Below are 19537 nucleotides of genomic sequence, written 5' to 3'. Positions count from 1 at the left end.
GAAGTGTGGTCTTGATGGTCAGGTAGTGAGGTGGATCATGAACTGGCTGAAAGGAAGAAGTCAGAGAGTTGTGGTCAATGGGACAGAATCTAGTTGGAGGTCTGTGACTAGTGGAGTCCCTCAGGGGTTGGTACTGGGACCAGTACTATTCAATATTTTCATCAACGACCTGGATGAGGGAACAGAGTGTACCCTCAGCAAGTTTGCTGGTGACACTAAACTGGGAGGAGAGGCTGACACACCGAAAGGCTGTGCTGCCATTCAGGGAGACCTGGACAGGCTGGAGAGTTGGGCGGAGAGAAACTTGATGAAATTCAGCAAGGACAAGTGCAGAGTCTTGCATCTGGGGAAGAACAACCCCATGTACCAGTACAGGTTGGGGGCTGACCTGCTGGAGAGCAGTGTAGGAGAAAGGGACCTGGGGGTCCTGGTGGACAGGAGGATGACCATGAGCCAGCAATGTGTCCTTGTGGCTAAGAAGGCCAATGGCATCCTGGGGTGTATTAGAAAGGGTGTGGTTAGTAGGTCAAGGGAGGTTCTCCTCCCCCTCTATTCTGCCTTGGAGAGGCGGCATCTGGAATATTGTGTCCAGTTCTGGGCCCCACCGTTCAAGAAGCACAGGGAACTGCTTGAAAGAGTCCAGTGCAGAGCCACAAAGGTGATGAAGGGAGTGGAACATCTCCCTTATGAGGAAAGGCTGAGAGAGCTGGGTCTCTTTAGCTTGGAGGAGACTGAGGGGTGACCTCATCAATGTTTACAAATACGTTAAGGGCAAGTGTCAGGAGGATGGAGCCAGGCTTTTTACAGTGATGTCCAGTGACAGGACAAGGGGCAATGGATGCAAACTGGAACATAGGAGGTTCCACGTAAATGTCAGAAAAAACTTCTTTACTGTGAGAGTGACAGAGCCCTGGAACAGGCTGCCGAGAGAGGTTGTGGAGTCTCCTTTGCTGGAGACATTCAAAACCTGCCTGGACACGTTCCTGTGTGATGTGTTCTAGGTGATCCTGCTCTGGCAGGGGGTTGGACTAGATGATCTTTCAAGGTCCCTTCCAACCTCTAAGATTCTGTAACTAAATGGAACAACCAAATGTTTTCAGTCTTCAATGTGTTTAAATAGGGCTGGGTGGTCTACAAAGATTTTCGCAGCCAGCAACTATACTTTACCCAAAGAAAAAAAAGCACTCGCATACTGAGATGGTAAACAATACAGGTTTCCTAAGAATCCTAAGCATTTTACTGACAGCCTCCCAGTCATCGCTAGCCCTAGTGTTTGTCTGGTGTGCAGCCCGCCGACAGGAGTGGCGAGGAGCCGTGATGGAGCTGGTGCAGAGAAACTGCAGAGCCCTGCTCGGTGGTGGGCCGGCTGAGAAGAGCTGTCTCACAGCAGCCTTGGAAATGTCGGGTATGTTCGTGCCTCCGCCCCGCCTCCAGCACCAGCCTCAGGGGTGCACCGGCAGGCAGCCGGGGTGGGAGCAGAGCACGGTGCTGCTGTCACCAGCCCACGGGACAGAAACACCTCTGCAGATGAGTCACACACAATCCACATGGTTTTCATGGTATCTTGAGTATTTGTAGACTCATATGGGTCTGACTGCCCAACTCCTCCAGCAACTACAACCCTGACAGTGTTTTAAGAGTTGGCTGAGGTGGTTCTGATAGCTCCCTGGCCACACAAACACCATAAGAGAAAAAGCACAGTTCAGGAAGAAGATGGTGGCAGAGCAGGTATGAAAAGATAGAGGTCAAAATGCTCAGTCTGCTTTAAAGAGGTGTGCAACTTGTGTTCCATGGCATGAAAGGTTTCAGTTTCTTTAATTTGAAAGTATGGGAGGGGAAAAAAACCCACACCAAAAAAACTTACTAGGTAAGATCCATCTGATACCAGCACTGAGCTGCCTGGAGATGTACAATGCTGCATCTGTGAAGGCCTTGTATACATGTGCTACTCTTCAGATTCAGAAATCTTTTAATGGCAATCAATTTATTTTAATAGCAATCTGCTTTTGGCAGACCTAAAACAAGCATGCAAGTATTGATTAGCAGAGAAGTTATCCATGTGATGTTGTCAAGGTTGCTCACCCAAGAAAACAGTTCTCTTAGCACCACAAACTGAACTCTTCAGGACCAAGAGTTCAGCTTCCAGATGAGCATCACAGAGTCTTCCAGGCATCAGAAACTTCTGCCAGCTTTAAGTGCCCATCAAAACAGTGTCACTCCAAGGCTGTACATCAAGCTATGGCAGGAAATGGGGACCAGGCTCCTCCATGTCATAGCCAGAAGGCCCTAGTTGCAGACAGGGGCATTCAGCAAGCCCCAGATAAATCTTATAATCTAATAATTAGCCCCTAACTATTTCTGTCCACATGGACATGACAATCAATTTATTTAGTACAAGCTCTGCAAGAATCTTAAGACTGCTGAACACTGTGCTAGGCAGCAGATGTGGGCTGTGCTCCACACAAGCCTCTTTGGAGCAAAGACAGCCCCACAGTGGACTGCCTGCCACAGGCCATGCAAAGGGACACCTTGCAGCCCTGGATCTAGCACCTCTCTCATGCTTTTTGGGTCCCTTTCCCTCTCACTGCATGGCAGACTGATCATCCTCTTCCCCTGACATGTCTGCTTCGAGGGCACAGCTCTGGGGCAAAGGATAAAGCTAGCTGTCTCCACAACATGAGCTGGGCTCCCCCACTGACCATGTATGTCATCTCACAGAAGTGACACTGGCGTGTTCAGCTACATACATGGTCACAGCAGTGCTAGACCAGCCCAACATAGACTTCTTCACTAGCTGAGTATACCAGGCAGCAGTTAGGCGTTTATTGCTGGGGGCGAGGCTTTATTCAGAAACACACTTGAAAAATCTAATTATAAAGGTAGAACATGGCAGCTGACAGGCTTGGATCCAGCTCCAGATCTACCCTACAAATTGGTCACTGTAGGAAAGGAGCTTTCATGCAACACCAGTCACAGCTACCATTCTGACCACCAGTCAGTTAAGGATTTACCAAAAAGAAGGAGAAACAAAGAGGAAAAAAAAGGGGAAGGGAGAGAAACAGATGGGAGAACACAGCATCTCAAGTGATCTTTTAAGGTTCTTGGTGACTAAATAATCATTAATTTGGTTATGAAGAACTCTCCAACCCTTTGTCCTTGGCTGGAAACTGCTGTGCAGCAGGAACCATTTATGAAACCACTCCGTGGAAGGTCAACATACCATAGGTTCAATACATTTGATGTGCATTTGTCTCACCTTTCCCACTGCCCACCACAAACTGAAAATCAAGCATGGAGTTTAAGAATCTTTACTTTTTTTTTTTCAATTTAAATTATACTTCCAAAATACAAGTAAAAAAGCATCACAATGAAATATCTTGCTAAATTCTACAAAACAGTCTAAATAATAATGCGCTCATGTCATTTACACAATTTACCTTCACAATAAAATAGGAGCGTTTAGTTCAATATTTACATATTGACAGAGAACACAGTTGTGCAGCCATCTGCTACTGGTGCTCTCTCCTGCAGGAGCACCTCCTAGAGACCACAGCCTGCAGCTGCATGCAAACCCTTCTGCAGGGAGAAAGCCATGCCAAAGTCTTTCTAGGTGCAGGGACCTGCCCATAGGGTACCAAAGAGACCAAAATGGTGGCAAATATTTGCTTTTTCATCTTAAAGCTGCCACTATAGCATGTGAACACACATCAGTGAGTTATTTAAGGAATCCCCTGATAGAGAATTTTGCTTTGCTACATTAGGCACTTCATTATAAAAGTTATTTATTATGGCTTATGCAAAACAATTCCATTTCCTCGGGATATGTACTTGCCAGAGCCAGTGGGAGAAAGAGACATGTCCAAGGGCACACTATGAGCCAATGTTTTGGATTAGTCTGCATTAGAAATTTAGATCATATTACTTAATACCAATCCTAAAGGAAGTATTTTATCAAGACCTCATCTTCCCAGCAAGTCAAGCAGTCAATTTTAAAGCTTAGTATATCTGCAGTTTTCCCCAAAACTACTGGTAGCTAGAGCTTTCCCTCTTCCAATAAGTTAACTACTTACATCCATGCCGTTCAATGTTGCCATTGGGTGACATATCCCATGTATGATTGTCTTAAAAGAGTACACAGTAGGTTGAGGGATTATTTACATATCTTAACATGTAGAAAATAAACTTGTAACTTACCGAATAAATATAGATCAACAGAGTACAATATTGAAATAAAATAAATTAGAATTATTCTCCAGGTATTTAATTCCCTCACTTAAGGCTTGAGCCAGAGACCATAAAAAAAAAAAGTGATGTTTTTTCAATGGCTTGAAAAGGTTTTGGATAGGGCTCCTTATTAGACACTGTTTGAAATGAGATGTGTAGCTAAGCTGACAGGTATTTGAAACCTTCAAACTGCAAAACTTACCTCTAAAATTAATCTTTTTGGTAAAGCAATTTAGACCAAACATTAATACTGCATTTATTAGAAAGAATATAGTTCTTGCAGATTGTCTCAACATTAATTCAGCAGCAAGGAAATAAGCATACAGTTAAGAACACAACGTATTTGTGAGGCAAATACGTGTTAGTGCACATGATTTTCCAAAAACTTCACTTCTCAGCTACATTTGTGCATGTTTCAGAATGCTTCTAACTAGATGGTTAATAAAAGTCTTCTCATGACTATAGCCAAGTCTGACATTAAAAAAAAAACAACAAAAACTGAAAAACAGTTAGGAGTAACTTACTCAAGAATGACGCCAAACTTCAGTTCCAAACGTATCAGAACACTGAGAAATCTGGAATCTAAGTAAAAATCTTAAAACTTCAGTCTATCAAACTTAAAATTTAAAAAAAAAAAAAATTAAATTAAAAGCAGTGAATCTGCTCTCAGAATTGCACGCTCACCAGTTTTGTAAACTCTTCACTAAGTCAGTGATGCACTGTTCACTACAAGAGGTATAATGTAGATGCTCTATGCAAAGCAGTGCAGATTCTTCTGCTGTAATTTACCTCATGTCTCCTTTTTCTCTTCCTTGAGGATTAAAGCATTTAAAGTAATTCAGTAGCTAAATAGTCTGTCTCATAGGGAAAGCTCTGGGTTTACATGGAAGGGGGGGTGACGGGTGTCCAGGTGGCCGCCAGCCTGGCATGTGCGGAGGCATCGTACTGGCTGTCGGGCAGGTCCGTGGGCGTCCCGCCCTCGTACAGGGGGGAGGTGGAGGAGGCGGCAGCGACCGGGTGCGGGAGGGCAGGGTAGTGCGCGGGAGAGCCGCGTAGGAACTGGGAGCTCAGGCCGTTGGACATCCCGCTCGACTGGGACACCGGCGTGATGGTGCTGTTACTCACAGACCATAAGTTAGGATACTGACTGAAAGAGGGAAAGCGACAAATAAAATAGGTTATTAGTGACTCAAGGGGCTGCTGGCAGCTGCTCAGGTCACAACAGAGCTCCCAGTCTGGGTTCATTTGCTGGAGAGAGCGAATTTCTTCAGGAAGCTCTCAGCTTCTGTGGGGTAGAAAGGATGCCCAGGCAGGAGGTCATGTTCATGGCATGCCACCAATGAATTTAGTCTCCCTTTTCCCAACAGCAGGTCCAGCACTGGGTATACTAGCAAATTTTAAGCCAAGCTGAGGAATGAACAGGCAAATGCACTGAAAAATGCAGTGGTTTCAGAGCCGATTCCTGGCTGGACACAGGGGCTGTTGGACCTAGACAGGTTTGTATCCATTGCCATGAGTCTGTCAAAGCCCTAATCCCCCTTGAGTGCCTCTGTAGTCAGAGAGGGACAGATGCCTCCCGACAGCAATTCAGCCCTTCTTGTTCATTATCTCATAATGGGAGGAGCCAGATCGATGGCTGCAGGTTGCACAGGTACTAGAGACAGGGCTGCTTAAAAGGAAAAAAAGCCGTGTCATGATACTACAGCCTCCACTCTCTCTCTCCTTTGTGTATTCATACACCTGCACATGTGTGTGTGAACACACATATGAATTAAAAGAAACAAGTTGATTCCAGAGAAACACTATGAGAAAAAGTTCAGTTCTGCTGTGTAACACTACACGGAGCTTTCTACCTGTAGATCCCAAGCAGCTTAGCAAAAAAGATAAATATTCTTACTTTACAAATACAGACAAAAGGGATGGCAGAAATGCCTTCCTTGAGGTCCCTCCCGCAGTTCCAGTGCTACTGGACAACTTTTAGTGCAGCAATTGAAATTCAGTGGATTTTGCAATTTTCCAAATATATATCCTGGGGGCCAGATATGGAAAGAAGTGCTAGAAGTACCTACTTACTTCATTAACATATGGACTAAACTTATGTTCAGCAATACAGTTATTTTACACTGGGTAGTAGTACATATTCTGATTAATAGCTAAGTGTCTATGTGCATGGTTCAATTAAAAATTATTTCCACAACACAAGTTGTAGATCTGAACTGCCAAGAGAGATTCCCAAACCTCGGCCCTCTGTGGTTAATAGCAAAGACTTTACCACCTTTTCTGTATTTCTTTGAATTTGCAAGTTTCTCTCCAAGGGACTGTAAACTAAATATCTACTATGGGATCCAAAAGCTTAATTTAAAGTACCAAAAGGAGAAAAAAATATATTCATATGATCACAAAATGGAAAAGAGTATACAAAGAGTATAACCCGACACTATGGTGGCTTTTGTGGCAATGTTCAAGTAAAGAATTACTGCCACAACCACTTCCTCCTTCTTCATAGTATGATTCACTGCCCCTTGTTTGTAGCAGAACAAGTGTTTGTGTAGATGGATGGGAATGCAGTGGCTGGCCAAGATGAAACAGATAAGAAAACATACTTCTTAGACAATTTTTAGAGATGAAGCTTTAAAAGAGCACCCATGAATTCAATGGATGTTTGTCCAAGTGCTCTGCAATCCTTCATCTATCAAATATTGCTATCATAAGTATCTACACTTCCAAAACCAAAACATAAAAAAAAAAAATCAGTTTTCATCTGTTTCTTCAACCTTTTCCTTGCAAATAGTCCTTAAGAACCTCCAACCCACCCCCACCAGACGGCCAACAAGTCACACACTGCCGTAAGGATATCTAATTTGCTCGTGACTCTACCTCCTTATTCAGCCTTCTCTTCCTATAAGGTATCAATACAGCAATTGAAGGGTTGCTGAGGGATGGATTCCTACCTGGAGCTGGTAGCTGTGCCAGTGCTGTGACTCATGGGCAGCATCGTTGTGTGTGTGGGAACTCCTAGAGAAGACCAGTTGTCATGGGACTGCAGCATGGAAAGGCAGGCAGAGGAGTTATCGGCATAGGCTGCTGAGAAAACAAGAAAGCACTTAAACACACGAGAATCAGACTAAATAACAATGCTGTACTCAAATGCAATGTATAGCTTTAAACCACCCTCCTCACTACTGCCTTGCAAAAAACTAAACCACGCACACACAGAAAAATGAAGTCAGCTACCAGCTGTGTCAAGTTCACACTTACACTGGAAGCTAGCTATGGGAAGAAGAGGTCCCTTGCTAAGGACTGAGGGGAAAGGAAGGAACACCAGAGGTGTTTTGTTCTTTTATTCTGTTTCAAGTCCCAAAACTTGCATGAAATTTCCAAGATGCAAGGAAGACCAGACAAAGATAGCTTTCCACTTTAAAATGAACTGTAAAGCTACTTAAAAGATTGGTCAGGCTGCATCTAGAAGCCTATGTATTACTTCATAACTTTTTTTTTTTTTAAGATGGCAGCCTTCAAAATCCATACAGGTTGAAGGGCAAAAATTGCTAACAGGCGTTTGCCAAAAGAAAAAAAGAAAAAAAAAAAAAGTAATTTAAAAAAATCACTGGTAAAATGCCCTTCTCTCCTCTCCCTTAAGAACCTATGGCTTAAGGCCCTAAGCCTTAAGCTATTTGGCTATTTCTGAGCACAACTTTTAAACGGCTCTGCAGTTTACTCAGCTCCATATTGGTTTTGTGTATCCAGTTGTGAAACATTAATTGAGAACAACCTTAATGCACTCATGTTAAGTACAGCAACAGGCAAGTAAAACCAACAGATTCAGGCCTTCAGTTATTATGTGTTAATAACAAGCAGCACTAGCAACCAAACATATACTTCTTCATTTCATTGTATTACCTATAACTAATGACTAAACCCCTCATTTTCAAATTATTAAAAAAAAATCGAAGTAAGTTTAAGCTCACTGGTTACAAGAATTCAAGAGCACAAGGCAAAGCCTCTACAATACAATCTGATTAATTAGCAGGAAACAGTTCTACACGCCCTCAGTTTTTCCATCCTAAAGCGACTGGGGACACATACTCATTGTTCCTATTTCTTTGCAATGCTGGCCCCAAGCCCTCTGTGCAAACTGAGCTAGAGAGCAACCTCAGTTACTGTGGCATGGCTCAGGATGCCCACTGCTCAAAGCTCGCATCCCTTGGCTCTTTTCCCATCTTTTTACAGAGCTGCAATATCAGACTTACTTGGCGAGTTGTTTCTATGGGTGTAGGGGTTGGGGTAGGGGGCAGGACGGTGATTCCTCAGCGATGAGTATCTTTCACAGCTGTGAGCAGGGGACAGGGACAGGGGGGCTCCAAACTGAGCGTGAGGATTGGCAGGTGGGCACAGAGCCCCAGTCCCAGGAATAAGCCAACTGCCTACTGTGGGGAAGCAAGAGGCGTATAAGATGGGGACATAATGCAGCCAGGCAGGGGAAGAATCACAGCAATGAGATAAATAATCTATCAGCAAGAAAATGCACACATGGGAGAGGAAACGGTTTCCACATGGCTGAAAAATCAGGCTCTTTACAACTTTCTTAAAAGATATTATGAAGGAAAATTAGGAAAAAAAAAAAAAACACAACAAGAAAAAAAACAACCGTGTCAAGCTAACATTATTTCTTAAATTGCAATTACACTCTCAAATAGGAAACATTGGAATGGTTAAACCCTCCATTACACAGGTAGTGTGTGCACAGCAATTGTCAGTGTAATCTTCAGCTTTGAATTGCTCTTTGTGGGTCCCAACCTATAGCTAAGCTTTCTCAGACTGCTAAGAGTGCTCAAAAATTAAGTATTTTCACTGACACAAAATAATTCCTACTGCAACTCAATTTTCCCCCTGTATAGGCTGCAGGCATTTTTTTGGCAGAAATCTGTTAAAACAGAAATCATTGAAATGCTTAGACTTTTTACTCAAAAAAAATTAAGCAAATGCCCCCGATTCTTAAATTACTTTAAACATAAGTACCATTTCAATAATTCTCTGCTGTATTTTGAAATCAACTTTTGTCTCCGTATCCACATGGATACTGCTGTCCTTGTATACAAAGGCAGCTGTCTTTTTGGACATGAAGGTAACTGCAAGATTCTAGTAAAGGATTTTGAATGTAATACAGAAGTCTTAACCACACACACAGATCATACCGTTTATACAATGAAAAGCCTGCATGACCACAATCACAACAATTGGTAGTACTCTCCTTATGAACTAACAAGCCAGCCAGCAACTGCTGCTCTCAAAGTTTTGTTTAATGTAACAAATGAGATGGAGTAAATCAAACTTATGTTCATGATGCAGAATGAAAGGAAACATACACTGAGAATACCCAGACTGCTGGTTGTCTCCCACCTCCTCCATCATGTCTTTGTGATCACTTCTGTTAAAGAAACCGTGTTGTATTAGTTAAGAACATGCTTTTGAAAATCTGTGTAGAAAATCCACACTTTAGAATTAAGAGCTCTCACCTTTCTTTTGCATCAAGAAATGCCTTTGCAAACGGATTGTATTTAATTTTTAAAGCTGTGATCTAAAAACAACAACAAATATCTTTATTTGCAAGTATCACCGTTCATTATCATACAGATACTAGGATTTGAATTAGAACTATTCATTGAAGTTAGTGAAATCACAGGTTTTTTTAGGAAATGAGATTAGGCCCATAATACCAATTTATAGATATCAATTAAACAGACCCTAAGGTCTGAAGTATTAGAAGAGGGCTAGGAATCAGTCCCTCTGCCATATTCTAAGAGGGTGAATTGCTGAGTTTATTGATCAACTAAGGAAGCAGCAATGAAAGACAGTACACTAAAGAGTTACCAAAAGCTTCACCTCTCGAGCCAGAGAAAAATAGCCATCAAAAAAATCGCAAAGATTGGTAATTTACAGATTCATTAAACATAGATGTGCATTTTGTCTAACAGAGAAAATGGCACATCCAGTTCTTACACTAGGTAGCTCAAAATGACCACCGTATTTCGTACTGTTTGTCCCACAAATTGTTTAAGAATTACTCTCCTGCAATGAATTTGCAGTACATATTGAGACAGTGATCAGACTTCGCGCTGTGACACGTTCATAGGGCTTTTCTGTATATCAACCTAATCTTTTATATTGAGCTTCAAACAAAACACACAAAGAACTAACAAACATGAAAAGAGATCCGTTCTTTTGCTCTGTAGCATGCACTTTGCCACTTGAAACCTCCTGGTAGTTGCATCCTTTCTTCCCTGCTGTGCATACCTCCTCATTCTGGTAGGCCGTCACGGCTATAAACTGGGTCTCTGGGAAGGAATGGCTAGTGATCATCCGCTGTGGGCCACCCACTCGCACTATATGAATCCTTGGCTCATACTTGTGCAGAGAGTTCAACATGATCTGTAAGCAAATGGATAGAGCAGGTGAGCAGTGACAGAGCAGTGACAGGTGATGACAGGCACAGAAAGCACTCCGGTTTTTAAGTATCTAATGATCTGTCTTGCCAGCAGAGGAGAAGGAGGCAACAGGTATGAATAAACGCTAAAGCCAAAGCTGTAAGAAAAAGGAAAGGAATGCTGCAGTCAGACACACCAACTTCTTGCCTAGTTATCCTCTTCCCTATTACCTGACAGGGCAGCTTGCATAGTCACAAACACGTTGACGATAAATAGCCAGAAAGATGCACCTACTACACTGTTGGCATTATCAGATATTCATACCAAAGGGATATAATAAAAAAAGAAAGTCAAAACGTCAAGACACCTATCCTCGGCGGGAAGATCCCTGCTACTGAACGAATGCAGTTCGAAGGGGGGGAGGAAGGGAGGGTAGAGAAGCTCGACCCACGTCACCCCAACACGTTTGATAACAGCAGAATAAAAAACAGCACTAAGGAGGACGGGAGCGGTGGCTCGACAGGAGCCCGTCGCCCCGTGGGGTGGGGTCGGGCCGGCCCAGCCCAGGCCCACCCCGCCGAGCGGGACGAGGGCGGCGCGGTGCCTGTTCTGGTGCTTACCTGCCCGCCGCCGTTGAGCTTGTTGGTGAGTTTGACTTTGCTGAAGGAGACCGGCGCCTTCATCCAGTGCGCGCCAAAGTTGGGCGAGTCGGGGTGGATGTAGACACAGCTGGGCGCCTGCGGCTCGGGCTTCCCGCCCGGCACCCACTCTCCGTTCACGTACTTCCAGCGGTGCCCGTCGGCCGCCACGAAGTCCAGCAGGAAGGAGTACATAGCGTTGGGGTCCAGCCCCGACACGCTCACCTTCAGCACCGGGAACATCCTCCTGCGGAGCGACACCGAGGCGCGGGGCATGGCGGGGGGCAGCCCCGGCCCTCCCCCAGCTCAGCCGGGCGGCCGCCCCCGCCGTCGGGACCCCGCCCGCACCCCTCAGGGGCGGTGCGTGGGCCGGGCACGGCGAGAGGGCGCGGGGCCCGTGGCAGCCCTACCTGCCGTTTTTGGTGACGATCATCTCGTTGGTGAGCTCCTTGAAGCGCAGCCACAGGTCGTTGTCCTCCAGCGTGACCCGCAGCTCCCTCTCCGTGGGGTCACCCTTCTCGCTGCCTGCCTGCAGCTCGCTCTCCACGGCGCTCAGCAGGTGATCCACCCGGTACTGCAGGGGCTTGCCCGCCCCCTCCGCGCCGGGGGAGCTCATCCTGGCCCCGCACCCTCCCTCCCGCCCGCCCGGCGGGGCCGGCGCCCTGGCAGAGCCCCGAGCGGCGGCGGGGCCGGGCTGACTCCACTTGACCTCCGCGGCCCCAGCGAGCGGGAGAGGGGAAGGGGCCGCAGTTATACCCCGTCATAAACACCCCTCCGGTGACATCACAATGCCGGCGGGGGGGCCCTGCTGATTGGCGGGCGGCCTCTTTGATCTGCCCGGCCGGCCTTTCCGATTGGCTGCCCGCGGCCATATCACAACGGTGCCTGGGGAAGCCTGTGATGTTAATTGCAGCCCGCGGGATTAAACGCGGCTATTTTATGTAAATCTGCCCCCAAATGTTTGCACCTCTATCAAAGCCGCCGGGGCAGGGGCTCCGGCAGCCGCGGAGGAAATGGCCCATCTCGGCAACAGCCTCATAACCTGCGAGCGGCACCCTCCCGCCGCCCGCACCGCTCCTTAGCGGGGACACCGACGCCGGCCACAGCGAGCCCCGCGGCCCGGCTTCAGGCAGCCGGTCCCAGCGGGGAGACACCCCCGCAGTGGGTTCATTTTTTGAGGGGGGGGGGAGTGAAAAGTAGAAGTAAGTCCCTCTCTCCGGGCGCCGCAGGCTGCCGGCAGCCCCCCACCCCCCTCCCCCCGCCGCTCCCCAGGCTCCCTGGTCACAAGTCGCGACACTTCTGCTTCAGCGAAGGGTGCAGGTGGTGGCAAAGACAGCCCTTACTGGAAAAAATGTAACTAAAAAGCTGAAACCGCCCAGTTAGAGCGGCCGACCAGAAACCTGGCCCAAGTACGGGCACCTCCCGCCACCGTATCCCCCCCAACTTTTAGCCATCGCAAGAGCCCACCCGTGAGAAAAGGCGCAGAGTTTGGCTCTATGGCCAACACTAGCAGTGTCTTGGCAGCCGCAATGCTCGACCGCCGTGGTTTCGAGTCATCTCATCTAAATTAAAAAAAAAAAAAATTCTATCTAAAAATCAGATCGATGGTTAACGAGCCGTCACGTCTAAATTAAAACCTAGTTTTAACCCTCGGGTCAGTAGCTCAAGGCTTCGTTTCGTGTAACAAGGAGAAAACCCCGCGAGTTTCTGCGGGCAAAAGCGGAGCCTGAGTCTCACGGCTGAAACTTTGCAACGGACCGAATTTCTTTGAAAGTTGTTTGGCGCAAAAGCGAGAGATGGGGCGAGGGAGAGGAGGGCTGGTCTGAAACGCTCCCGCCCGCCGGTGTTTTAAGAGTTTGCATTCTCCAGGGCTACGGCGGTCTGTGGTGTGAGGGAAACAGTTTATTACCTTTCCGTGAGAATCCCTGGATAGAGGGCGAGGGGGAGAGAGGTGACAATGAGCAGGAAATAGTTCAATGGGGTCTCTTTAAACGATAACAAGTTCTTTACACGGGAGCAAAGGAGAGGGGCGCTGTAAAAATAGGGGTTTCTTTTAAAATAGGCATCTCTTCTCTCCGCAAACACCGCGCATCATTGCTGCCGGGATTTTAAAAAAATTTAGGAGAAAGTGCCAGGGGAACATGAGCAAGCTGTCTGGGAGCAGAAAGAGCTGAAAGTCAGGGTTTCCAGGGGAAGGCACACTGAGAGGGTCCCTTCTGCAGGATGCGGACGGCGGGTCAGCCCGGGCAGCGGCTCCTGCGGGCAGGCATCCATCCTCCTGCTGCACCCCTTGTCCGCAGCTCCTGCCTGGCAAGGCTCCGCACAGCGCGGAGCAGCACAGCCCGAGCGTGGCTGCCTTCATCCAACCTCAAATAAACCAAATGCTTCCGCTATTATTTTCGGTTTCTTTTAGGTTTAGGAGCTACGGCTGTATTTTCATTACACAGCACCATCGGGCTCATATATCCTTAACTTACTCAGTGCCGCAGATCTTTTTTTTCCCTCCAACCTGACTTGTTAAATTCTGCATGCCAGCTTTTTCCACCTAACGCTCAGAAACACATGGAAAATCGTTATCCCTTCAGATTAGTTCCTACATTAAAGTTTCTTAACGCACTTTCTGCCTGAGCATCTACCGCCCGCTTTTTGTCCTATTTGTAAGCGGAAAAAGCAGCATTTGCAAAGAAATTCTGGGCAAAGCTTACTAAATTGATAATTAGTCGCTGCTACGGATGGTTTGAGATGTTTTTTTTCCCTATCAGGTATTTATTTCACTTAAGGTGCTCCACATAAATCAGACACTCGGGTCCTAGCAAAAGCCAAGTGCACTCAGACCCCAAAACGCTGTCCCTCGGTTGGCTTGGCAGCACCATTTTACTGTGGGTTTGTACTTCGACGGAGACATTTCAAACATCGTAATCCTGAAAAATCCGAGCACCAGGATAAGTTAACCCCAGAGAAGGACTCGCATAGACAGTCACTCCTTCCGGGCAGATGGAGGGGACAGAAGGGTTTGTTTTTTCTCCAGTGCAGATTTCGCGTCCCTTTTAGGGACCGGGAAGGGAGGGAAGGCGAGAGTAGTGATGGTGGGTCCCGTGGAGGGCAAACTCGTCTCAGCTCTTCCTCAACTCGACCTCACCTGACAATGAACGTGTTTGAGAGTTGAAAGCAGCAGATCCAGCCGGAACTGAAAGCGACGGGGCCGTTTCAGCAACGGTTCCGAAAATGAATAAATCAAATAAATAGGGCTGATTCAACTGTGTATTGAGGCGACCCTAGATTTAAAAACATTATTTTAATTCTTCTGGATCCATGCTTCAAGGAAGGGCTAATTCCTAATTTTATGTTTACATATATATATGTATATATATGCACACAAGGAATGGGACGCAACCTCAGATCCCCTCGGCAGCAGACACTTATCTACATGGTTACCACATTTTGCACTGATAGCTGCAAAGAGATGAAGTTGGGTTTAATTTCGTGTATTTCACGTTTTACTTAATACTATGGAAATGACCGCGCCGCTTGCTCCAGACGAGTAATGTATCTACTCAAAAGTAGTTGGTCTTTAAAAATAGAAAAGTCTATCCAGCTTTAATTTTTTATTATTATTATGGGAAAAAAAAAAAAAAGTTTCCAGATATTATACATAATGTTTGGAACGGGAGAAAGGAAAACCCCCCAGAAAAACACTTTAAAAGAAAATAAAAATAAAAAAAAAAACACAGGCCAAACCCTGAAGTTTTTCCTGGACTTGCATTCCTGCCGCCTTTATTTTATTTCTTTCTCTGTCTTTCTGATCTTAATTGCACCTTGGTTCTCAGGAGAGAGGACTCCCCACTTTCTTAGCCTTTTCACCGAGAGCTGCAGTGCATGACGGTTTACAGCCAAAAAACTTCCTCCAGCCAAACAGCTATAAAGTTTCCCTATTTACAGCAACACTTTCCTTCTCGCACGGGGCGAGTATTAGCCTCCAGCTATTACTTCAGGTTCACAAGATGTGTCCATCATTCCCTACCTTATTCCCCCGGGACAGTGCAAATCCCCAGCACCTTCCCAGCGGGAACTAGCCCGTGGCCGCTCCCGCAGTTCTCGGACACCAGCTGACCCATAACAGCTTTAATCGCCTGGGGATGCCATGGGAAAATGAGAGAGTGGAGAGCTATTGGGGGCATTGTTTCATCATATTTCAACACGCAGTTCGGGAAGGTGGGGGATACACGCAATGAGCGTCGCCCTTCGTGCAGGACTGCAGCCCGCCCCTCTGCCTCGCCCCGCGCGCCGGCCGGGGGAGTAGAGCCCAGCCGGGCCGGCACCCTCCATCCCCGGGGGTAAACCCCACCTTTCAAAGGCCAAAACATCCCACCCCTCAAGAATAAACACCTACTTAACCATGGCCTGCCTTCCACCCCGCCGCGCCCCCCCCCACTCCCCCGAGCCCCCACCCCCCCCCTCAAGAAAGAGGAATATATCTAATAACATCTATATGTAATACAGATGTATATATCTACTTGTCAGCTGCATTTTCCTGAACACTGGGGAGGAATGTCCTAATGATACTACTGTAGAGGCATTGACTGAGGATGTAAATGCCATTTCCATGAGAAGCTTCAGGATTTTGTTTTAATCTGATGTATTGTTTTCTTTATACACAAAGTTTAAACAAGAAACAGATTAAAGATCGTTCTGAGAAAGCTCTTTAAAAGTACTCACAATTTTATAACCCTAACATATACCTACAGAGGAAATGGCACTGTGTGACAATATCAGTGGCTTTATCCATTTTAAATGTATATATTGTGAGCATTAAGTCTCTAGAATAATTATGTTTCAGGTTCTTCACTTTTAGTATTTAAGAAAGAGGACTGATTTTCTCCACAGGTTTGGAGAAATGCATGCAGGTTTTGAAAAACATTTGGTTTTCAAGTTGTCCCAATGGAGCACAACATGTTGATTTTGATTTGTTTTGCTTTTCCCCTTTAGCATTTGGGAGGGCAAGGCAAAGTCAGAGGCTATCCTGCATTTTTTTGAAGGTGGCAAAACTCCCGTTGACTTAGTCAGATCTTTACTTGAGTACTGCTAAGTACCCTCTCCATCTCGAGTGCTCAGATCCTAAGGTTTCCCTCATGAAAGTCAATGCTCAAACTGCCAGTGGCTTCAGCGCCTGCTGCACTAGACAGCAGCAACTGGGGAAAAACAACAAAACAAACTGAAGCTCCCATCAAAACCCTTAAAGGAGAGTCTGGCTCAAAGATGGATGAAATCAGCAAACTTTGGATTCAAACTTAACATTTTGAGCTAGAATATCCCTTTCAATATCATAATGATATTGCTCTGAAGACCAGAGCTATTTAAACAAAGTTATCCTGAGCGAGCTAGTGGGAAGAAATAGATGACACAAATAAGAGCCATCCACCACTCTTAACAGGCCATTTCTTTAAAAACTCCAGAGAGGGACTGGCACAATGGACCATGGGGGCTCAAAAGACAATCAGTAGAATAGATACCTTTGCTGCTTTATCTTGGCCTGAAGGATATAATTAAAATAAATAACCAAACAAACAAACAAAAAAAAACAGCAACAAAACACATGCCCCCTTCCCCCAAAGACATATTTTTCTTCAAGCAGGAACCATAGGAGTCTGATGTCAGAAAGTACGTGCCTCATCATAAACACGTTAGCAGTTGTCCTGTCAAGAGACCTGACCATAAACAACACCTTTTCTTATAATTCAACCCACACAGTTCCCAAAGAGTATTAATGTCAATGTGACTTTTCTTGATGAGAGTTGTCAAGGTAAGTTTAAAAGTTAATACTGAAGTCTCAAATAGAGAAGTCCTCACATTTTCTGACACTATCATTAATAACCACAACAAAATACTTTTACTGGAAATATTAATCTTTGCCCTGAGCATTATCTCCATTTATAAAAGTCTGCAGTGCTAAGAACCAAACAGGCGATATTCCTTTTGCAGTCCTTTTAATATCAGAAAAGTTTAAGGCAGTTGGGAATCCATAGCTTTTCCTTTCCCTCTGCTTTGAACTTTTCATGGAGATTACTGAAAGGTCTAAGACAAACTGGGTGCTTCACAGCTACATAGTGTTAACACCTCTAGAAAAAAAAAGATTTAAGTCCTAATTTGTAATTACAGAATCTTTACAAACAAATCAACCTCTTCTCCATTGCTTTTTTTCTGCTCCCTCCCTGTATTAACACTTTTCTTCCCCCTCCTCATTGTTCCACAGGAAAGGCAAATACACCGTGTTAATGAGTACTATTTTATATTTTTTAAATAAGAATAATATTTTTTGTATTCCCCTGGCAACTTATGCCTAAATCTAGATTATGTCCTATTTTGAAAATAGTAATTCCCTTGATAGTGGCTTCAAATCCTATAACCTCTTCTGTAGCCTTTACTGACAAGATGATTCCCTGATTTCTTGCTCTAGGTAACTCCCTACATCCATATGAAAGAAAAGCACTTGGACAGCTTCAGTAATGAGGGGTTACTGGAAGCAAATTCTCTGCCTCTCATCAGCAAGGAGGCCACCAGATAGAAAACTGTTTTCTTCTTTACCTCATTTTAGTTCATCTCCACTGACTGACACCAATAGTTTGGCATAATTCTGATGGTGTCTTCATCTTCCTAATGTAGCTGGCTCAGAGAAAAGGAATGGAAGTTAACTCAGTCTAGATATTATTTGAACTCCCAGGTAGCAAACTTCTACATCAGCTGAGCCACTTTTGAGCCCCCTCCACCATTTGCTCTCTTTCATTGCTCTTGAACCCTATCAGCTTCTCTCTCCAAGCTGTACATTATCTACCTCTTTATACCCAAGCCTTCATCTTACTCACATTTGCTTCACCAAGGACTTCTTCACATCTGATATAAATATTTTCATATTACTACATTTAAGAAAGTTTTAAACTCCCAAACTGACAAAGTATCCATCATATTTTCCTGTAATTTTTATATTATTTTTTTTTTCCATCACGCACATAACATTTATATTGTGCATCATCCTTCACAGGTCTGCTCAGAGGAAAATAAATTGTAGAAGGACCACACAGAGCAGAAGAACAGGACTGTGAGGCCAACAATGACACATCTGGACAAGAAAAAAAAAAGCAAGACAACACCCACTGGAAAGTGGCAATTGCAGAGAAAAGAGAAACTACTGACACAACAGCTCCTTCAAGAGTCTACTGTTGGTCTTATCAGGGAGACAGTGGGTGAACTAATGCCAGCTTCTTCCTGTCTCACAAGGCTCAGACCTCTGCAGCTTCTGGGATGTACAGACATGCTTGTAGTTCTCTGTAATGTTTTGCAAATTTTAGCCTTCTGAGTGAAACATACCCACCAAATTCTGACAAACACAAATGTATTCTACAGTTTCCTATTTTGAATTCAACAAGGGTTAATTGGATCTTGGACATTATTTCCTGCCTATGCCACCTAATGAGTTTAGCTGTGGGAAGATGGTTGATGTAATGTACAGCACAAGAGACCGGAAGCCAGGAGATCTGTCCTTATTTTCTCTGGAATCACTTGCAATGAAATAATTACCCAATAAGCTAATAGTGCATAATGAAAAATACTTGCATGTCAAAACAAAAATTCTCAATTTTTTTTCTCTGGTAAGTGTAAATCTGGTCTGATTCTCTAACAAGGGTGCATTTTTCCAGCTGGATGCTCTATGAACACTTGCATTTTTACCAAACTGATCATTGTAGTTGCTCCAGATTGCAGACCTTGGTTTGTTTTGCAGTTTCAATTTGTTTTAAAAAAAGTCTGCATAGTAAACAGGGAATATTTAAGCCCTGCCTTTCTGTCTAGCAGTCTGTGCTGTCAGTACCATATGCAGATACAACAGAGATGGTAAATGAGCAGCAAATGATGAATTTGTGCGGATCACATTGTGTAATATCCACCAGTGCATGTGCCAAGGGAGGCAGTGCCAGGAATGCCTAGGAGACACTACAGACACCCAAGCCTCTCCTTGAAATCTCTGCATGCTAGACACTGTCCCAGGGCCAGAAAATATTTATTGCCCACACTAAGAAAATGTTAGCTGTGACCTAGGACTAGTGGTTTTTGTAGTGTGATGTCCTGTGCACAGTGGTTAGTTACTATATAGGAAGACGTGACCCTTCACCCCTGATTACGTAGATTATTTTGGAATGTTTCTGGTCCAAGAGGCATTGCCTTTGTGGTTCTATTGCCTCCCTAATTCCCCAAAGCAAG

General features: G+C 44.9%; 1 protein-coding gene across 3 annotated transcripts; it reads right to left on the bottom strand.

Moving 5' to 3' along the window:
- Positions 1-4713: 4713 nt before the first annotated feature.
- Positions 4714-11903, bottom strand: TBXT (T-box transcription factor T). 3 transcript variants are annotated; one of them, XM_051614753.1, is made up of 8 exons: positions 11698-11903; positions 11270-11534; positions 10519-10653; positions 9741-9802; positions 9591-9652; positions 8475-8651; positions 7176-7308; positions 4714-5371 (listed from the first exon to the last, which is right to left on the bottom strand). In XM_051614753.1, the coding sequence occupies exons 1-8, from the start codon at positions 11901-11903 to the stop codon at positions 5104-5106; spliced, it is 1308 nt and encodes a 435-aa protein (XP_051470713.1). In that variant the 3' UTR covers positions 4714-5103. The 3 variants fall into 3 exon arrangements, with proteins under 3 accessions (XP_051470713.1, XP_051470714.1, XP_051470715.1); XM_051614754.1 differs by having other exon boundaries at positions 7176-7305; XM_051614755.1 differs by lacking the exon at positions 8475-8651 and having other exon boundaries at positions 7176-7305.
- Positions 11904-19537: the final 7634 nt, after the last annotated feature.

This window comes from Apus apus, chromosome 3 (assembly GCF_020740795.1).
Source record: "Apus apus isolate bApuApu2 chromosome 3, bApuApu2.pri.cur, whole genome shotgun sequence".
Classification (NCBI taxonomy): Eukaryota; Metazoa; Chordata; class Aves; order Apodiformes; family Apodidae; genus Apus; species Apus apus.
The sequence above is the reverse complement of the archived record's forward strand: the minus strand, read 5'-3'. Positions and strand labels throughout refer to the sequence as shown.